The sequence below is a fragment of the Olea europaea genome, unplaced genomic scaffold (assembly GCF_002742605.1).
Source record: "Olea europaea var. sylvestris unplaced genomic scaffold, O_europaea_v1 scaffold1243, whole genome shotgun sequence".
Lineage (NCBI taxonomy): Eukaryota > Viridiplantae > Streptophyta > Magnoliopsida > Lamiales > Oleaceae > Olea > Olea europaea.
Window position 1 is genome coordinate 7,398 of NW_019229866.1, and position 6,842 is coordinate 14,239.

Genomic DNA, 6,842 nt, shown 5'->3' on the forward strand with positions numbered 1-6,842 from the left:
TCGAGTGCAAGAGCCTTTCTTGGGCACCTTTATCCTTCTCTTTCGGAGTAAAAGACAAACTTTTGCCTTAGTTGAACATAACCAAAGCGGCCATGTTTAGGCCAGGCAAGCAACTTCACTTACCTTCTTAACAGGTCTATATTCAAAATAGGGGAAAAGAAAAACGAGCAAGGCCACACAAAGACGAGCTTTTAGCAAAGACAAATTACCAAATGAAAAGCGTTCGTATAAAGCTGAAAATCCATTTCGGTTACAATAACTTTCATTAAAATCCATAATCCAGTAAATCAACTATAGATTCTACACAATTTCAACATTTAAAGTTAGAAACCCGAAAACCATAAAAGGCCATGCAGCACACATTTGATTACGAGTACAAACTTATCTGTTGACAAATATTATTTTTGCTATGCACATGAATACAAGATAACATAGCATGGAGAAGAAAGCTCCTCATTGTCTAACCTGCAGAGCTCTGATCTTTGACTCGGTGCACTTCCTCTAGACATTCCTTGGCATTGTGAACTTTGGATTGGAGATAAAAACTTCCGTTCTTGGCATTTCTTTCAAACAAATTATCATATTTCTGCACAAAAGGAAGAAAATAACTGAGTAATGAGTATAGCTGGACATGAACAAGTAGCAAAAGTAGAGAGAGAACACAAGCCTGCAAAATCTCCTCCCAAGTGGACTGTTCAGTTACACCAAGAACTTGTCTCGCCTCTTGCTCTGTCATAACTTTGCTTCCTTTACGAACAGCATTCTGTAACGTCTCTTGAGCAACACCAGACTTCGAAGCATCTGCAATCATCTGTAACCGTGAGAGTCGTGACTAATTTATTCGAAGGATAATAGAGATCTAAGATAGACAGCTTTCCATTCATGACAATAGAGGGTTCAAAGCGTGCATTTTACATACTTGAATGATTCATTACATTCATTTTTGAAGTTCATAAAAGCAAGGATTAAAATTTATACAGGCCAGAACGTAAGGAATAAATGATTGCCAACTTTTACTTCATCGCACTTAAAAATCTCCAGCTTATGGTTAACAGTAGTTCGCGACCACTATCAATAAAATGCAGTATACTGCAGGCTCCAATTACAATGGTCATACTATCATGCTATAATTTGATTCTTAAATTTCTGAATAACCATGCACTGCCAAGATACCCAAGACAGCAGAAAGCAGTTGGGCTTTCATACAAACATGCAGGACTTCTCATGGGAATCCTCTTGAAAGATGTTTGCGGTTTATGCCTTGAGGCACGCTTGAAGTGAGCCTTTCACTTAACGACAGAAACTTGCACCTTAAGTGCTATTCGTCAACGACCTCAAGGCTTATGCCTTAATTTATTTAGACTTATGCCTCAGGGCTGGCTAAGGTGAGCATTCACTTGACTCAACTTTTTTCTGGCTTTTTTATTACTGCCCTCAAATAGACCTTGTTTTGTGCCAGAATAAGAAACTGATAATCATGAGGAGGATAGAGAATCAAATACGTTGGTGATTCTCTTAAAGATACAATTAGTAACCATGATATGGTAGACCTCTGTGTCGTTTCTATTTCTAGTAGCAGGTTACAATTTTGTTATATGATTACTAGGTTTGAAACTTATATTTGCTCCTTTACTAATTAGGTTTATGTTCGCGAGTTACATTTTAATTTGGTAATTGTTATCTCATGAACTTTCAATAAAGTCTATGGTTTTTTATAAAGATAATGTTCATTAATTAGTTTTATGCTCGCCGCGTAAAGATAAAATGCTTTAGCATCTGATTCAATCAGCAAAGCCTAGATGATAGAGTAGTCCATCACTGACTAGGAGATGGCAACATTTTCAAAACACATTAAGCCCCTGTTTGACAACCATTATTTGGGCAAAACAAAATTTTCAATAGAGTTTTTTAAGAGAATGTGTGGTTAAAAAGTAGGGAAAAGGTTTGGGTTTATGTGTTGAATATTTTATTATGTGAATGTAGTTGAAAATGAGTGTAGAAAAAAAGTTTTCAAATAATGGTTGTCAAACAGGGGCAAAGATTGTAAGAACAAGGATTAGTAAACTTTAAAGAAGGAATAAGATATCATTTTCACTATTGATCTCTTATAATTTCTAACTGATGTTTCCCGCTTTTGTGCCTTATGATATGTTCAACCGTTGACCTATTGTGCAATGTGTCAATATGAGTATAAACAAGTGTGTGTCGGGTATCATAATGTTTAAAAAAGGGGCAATTCTTGTGAGGTACATACATTAGGCACCTATAATATTATTCATCAATAAATAAGAGCAAAAAATAAATTAAAGAACCTACTAGTCGACATCAGGGTATTCCAAGTGAGCACCCATGACTATGGTTCAAAATGATTATACCTACTCGGAAACTAGCAAAGCATCCTCTCCCCCCAGGCCCGTCTCTCATTTTCCTTCCTCTGCATGACCTCTGCTTTCAGAATATCTACTGCAGTTCAATTCTGTTCCATAACTTCACCATGTCTTATAGAATGGAAACGAATCTCAAAAGGGAAAGGTCTGCAACATTCAACTTCCAGTATCTGTAGGGACACAGGTCAAATTCAGTTTTCTCATTCTTCCCAAAAGGTTCACACGTTCATGTGGGACAGGGTGGTTGGCTGTCATTTGAAAATTATAAGCCCAGTAAAAGGACCAGAAACTTCTTCCAACCAAGACAGCAACAGAAGTCCATGAACCTACAAACAGGTTAGAAATGTTTATCCTTTAAATTGCTCCTACAAAGACCATCAACTTAGATTTCCAGAAGGTTTAATGGGGAAGTCCTATCCAGATGATCAACTGAAGTTAATCATGATCATCGATTAGGTATTTAGCAAAGAACATCTGTAGATAAATAAAAAAACATCTTATCCATTTAAAGCTCACACGCATCTAGCAATATCCACTTCTTATAAATTTCGATGCACAAAAATTAGAACACCTACTTACTAGAGCTGCCAACACATTTGCCCATCTTTTGGTCAAGTAATGTTACCCCTGGCAAAACAAAATCAATTTTCTGGAACCAACTATATCATCCCTCCTACCCAACTCCAAGCTGCACCACGATAAAGGACCGACCACTCATGCAGTGAGAACTCTAGCAAAACGCCTGAACTACTTAGGTAAAAAAAAAGTAATCTTTATCAATAAAGTAGGTCGATTAGTGTAAAATTATATCCCTTAGGAACTGTACATGCACCTTTTGATGCATATGGTCCAAAAAAATTGCAAAAAAAAGGGAATCAATGTATAGATTCAAGTCCTTTTTCTTTGTTCCTATTCTTTTTCCATAGCAGGTTGTTTCTGACCTCTAATGAAAGGACTGTTTCTTTGATTTTTTAATAAAGACGAATTTTAACTTCCTTCTTCCTCATAATAGGGAAAAAGAAAAAAAACAAAGCTTGTTGAATTAACTTCTCATTGATGTATTGTTTCCCTGCCTCCCACCATGTCATCAATGAATAACAATCAACCAACAGATAGAGAAACAATTATCAGTCATCTTAACTTACAAGACAACTCTTGACAACTTATAAATTATCATTTAGATAACAACTTATCTAGATAGAAAGTACACCAATTTGACCTTCCATGTCCACAACGGATATCTAATTCAAAGCCCAGAAATCCCAAATCCATTCAAGAACAAGTCAATTTCTACTATTGGATAGAATTGAATCATGCAAGAGGGTTGCGGTTGCTGGAAAGCCAATGTAACACCCACATCTATGAAATGAATCCTTCAGCATCACATATACCTTGGCCTTGCCAATAATCGCAGTACAGGTATTATAATATCGTCACTGGCTTGCCAATTAGTTTAACTAATCTTATTCCATTTTATTTTAATTAGAAGATATGAGTCAAACTACTAAAACCCTACCGTATTTTTTCAATTACATGTCCAAACATTGTAACTACAGCACATTGGATGCTAGCAGAAATTGAGGACTGCTACAAAGATTCTATGAGATGAAAAGAAACTTATAAAGTTAAAAGACAAGTTCTACACAAAGGTTATAGACGACCTATGATTTATGTTACTTATGGTGATATAGCAGAAATGAGGATGAGGATTATAACATGAATTTGTGACCACGGTAGAACAGATAAAATAAGAAATGCAAGTGAAGGTCATACCAATTAAGATTCTAAATTAAAGGGGTGTGACTTTGGTAGTTGGAGTACTTATATAGACAGAATCTTACTAAAGCTAAGCAATTTCACCAGAACGTCTTGAAAAGAGAGATGTAAGACCAATACTAACCAGCACTCGTGTGATAGCAATGAATAGATAGAATCTTCCGGTGAATATAACAATTGATTGATCGACTTGAGAAAAGGGATTTTGTAACTGACCTAAAAGTTATCAGCAACAAAGCTTAGCTTGTACTTTTATTGTTTATCATCTTTGTCCAAACGATAATTAAAAATTCCAGCAGCACGTCGATGTCTACATAGTCTGGAGATAATGCATTCAATTAAAAATTATGGGAACATCAGATTCAGTCCATACTACGCAGCCTAGCATATTCCCCCCCAACCAAAGAAAGGAAAACTGATGATGACATGGCAAACGATATAAATCAGGCCATATGCCTTATCCTTCTATCATAAGAATAAGAAATATAACCTAACAAGCCCGTTCAATTCCTAAAAAATCCTAGAATTAGCTTAAGAACATCCTCCTAGGAGAAGTTTCTGTTCATTACACAGTGTACACGAGCAAGAAGTTTCTTTTGAGTTTTTCTAACACCTAATTTTCGATACCATAATCCTTTATCCACATAATGTACCTAGCCACCAAAATTTTCTGTATTTGGATCAGGAAAGCTCATTTTTAACATATCTACCCCCCTATGTTTTCCCACTGTATTAAATTATTTTCCCACTTTCAAAAAAAAATAATAATAATAAAAAAATGGAGATATTTAGAAGTTTGTGAATTAAACCTAGATCATCAAGTCAGCACCTCTACTGACCAAACTATAACAGAGAAAAACACCTTCCACATAAAAATGGTCACCAAGTCCAGAAGACGAGAAACTTCCTAGCAAGTTATAAGATAACCTAAGCATAAAAAAGAGCATAAAGTAGAAATTCTAGGCAATAAGTTAGATGGAGACTTACTTGCAAGTGCTTGACGATAAGCTTGCGCAAAGGACCTTATCAGAATCCCAGAACCCATTACAATCAGATTTGCAAGAATTTTAGCAGCCTGCTTAGGCAGAAATGCAATGAGATTTAATGGAAATAGTTTAGTTGAAAACCTAGACGTCATCCAACTAAAGTAGCACTACAAAAACGAAGGATAAAACAGAGGAACCACATTTTTATACCATATTTCCACCATATATTTCAAATTTTCCCAGTGAAAGTCAATTCAAAGAAAAGGAAATGAAGACATGGAGAAGGGGGGAGGGGTTCAAAATGAAAAATGATCAACTTGTCTGCAAGCCAGATCATGCCAAGTTATCAATAATAGCGAACCTTAGGGTGAGTACCCCTTTCTTTCCAACTTTAGTTTGTGCACTTTGATTTTCAAAGTAATGCCTCATCAAAATAATTAACCATTTTTATTGCAATTAGATACAAGAAGATGACCTGCTATAAAATCTACTGTGCACCAACAATGCAATCCAAAAGAAGCACCCAAGATGTACGAAAAAATAATCTGTGAAAACAAAGTTTCATAAATCAGTTGCCTACTTCCTCACTCCATTATCCCTATGAAGCTTGCAGCAGCAGAATTAAAGGTAAGCAGTTCCTAGGAAATTCTAACGCTGAAGCCTGATAAGAAGTTCAAACGTATGAAACAACGTAACTCACACTAATGCTTTCAATATAAACACAAGGTATACATAAGTAGTTTATCTGTTAAAGAAATTGTGCATTGAACACTTCCCGTGTATTATCCATGATTAATAAAATATTTGATTACCTATCATAAATAAAAAATAAAAAATAAATAAATAAAACACATACACACACACACACACACTTGGCGCGGAAATCCATAGATTATTAAACCAGATATCCTATTCATGCCCCTTATTTACAAATTGCATGCCAACGATCTCAATGAACTCAATCCACAGTCACGAAATTTAAAAGATGCAAAATCACCACGATCATTTCAGGAGGATATCACAACGAGTTCTAATTTTTCACAGTTGATTATCTCTAAACCAATTATTCCCATTACTCCAAATATCTTATTGAGATCAAAATCCACAATAACGAATTGAAAAGATGCCAAAAACCACCATGCGTACAGATAAAATCGCGAAAAGAAAAGGAAAATCTAATGAAAATGGATTGAAAACTCACCATAGCCGGTCTTCCTGACTAATAAGATTAAAGTAAAGGAGTTGAATCAGTGATTTTGATAATTTAGGTTAAACGTTTGGTTTTTTGGTTCCCGAAAAAAGGAAAGGAGCTGCAAATTTGAAGGATCAAAACACGACGTCGTAACGTAAATTTGGGGCTTTCCGGAAGAAGAAGAGCCTAACCGACCTCGTTTTGTAACAAGTTTTATTTTTTAAGTTTTTTGTTTGCGAATGTTACGTTTCATTAAAATTAGGGACAATAGTAGCAAAGGTCCCAATCTTTAACTTAGCCCCTATTTAGTCCTCATTGTTTAGAATTCATTTTTTCTTAAATTCAGTTTCAACCACATATGTTCTGGGACTCACAATTTTAATCAACTTTTCAATCAAACGCCTTACCAATTTTTAATGAAATCTACTTGAAAATCTTAAAAAAACCAAGATTTTACTATATTACATGGGTTTAATGCATTGCAGGTCATTTAACTTTTAG

General features: G+C 35.2%; 1 protein-coding gene across 2 annotated transcripts; it reads right to left on the minus strand.

The window, feature by feature from the left end:
- Nucleotides 1-205: 205 nt before the first annotated feature.
- LOC111374380 (mitochondrial import inner membrane translocase subunit PAM16 like 2-like) lies at nt 206-6,552 on the minus strand. Of its 2 annotated transcripts, none has more exons than XM_022997044.1 (4): nt 6,351-6,552; nt 5,151-5,238; nt 668-801; nt 206-586 (listed from the first exon to the last, which is right to left on the minus strand). In XM_022997044.1, the coding sequence occupies exons 1-4, from the start codon at nt 6,351-6,353 to the stop codon at nt 461-463; spliced, it is 351 nt and encodes a 116-aa protein (XP_022852812.1). In that variant the 5' UTR covers nt 6,354-6,552; the 3' UTR covers nt 206-460. The 2 variants fall into 2 exon arrangements, with proteins under 2 accessions (XP_022852812.1, XP_022852813.1); XM_022997045.1 differs by lacking the exon at nt 6,351-6,552 and adding an exon at nt 2,376-2,713.
- Nucleotides 6,553-6,842: the final 290 nt, after the last annotated feature.

Bases quoted from the DNA above. Each gene is read 5' to 3' on its own strand.
- LOC111374380 (XM_022997044.1), bottom strand. The intron at 802-5,150 runs GTAAGTCTCCAT...AGATGATTGCAG, and splicing joins TTATCGTCAAGCACTTGCAA to ATGCTTCGAAGTCTGGTGTT. The intron at 587-667 runs GCTTGTGTTCTC...CCTTTTGTGCAG, and splicing joins CTTGGGAGGAGATTTTGCAG to AAATATGATAATTTGTTTGA.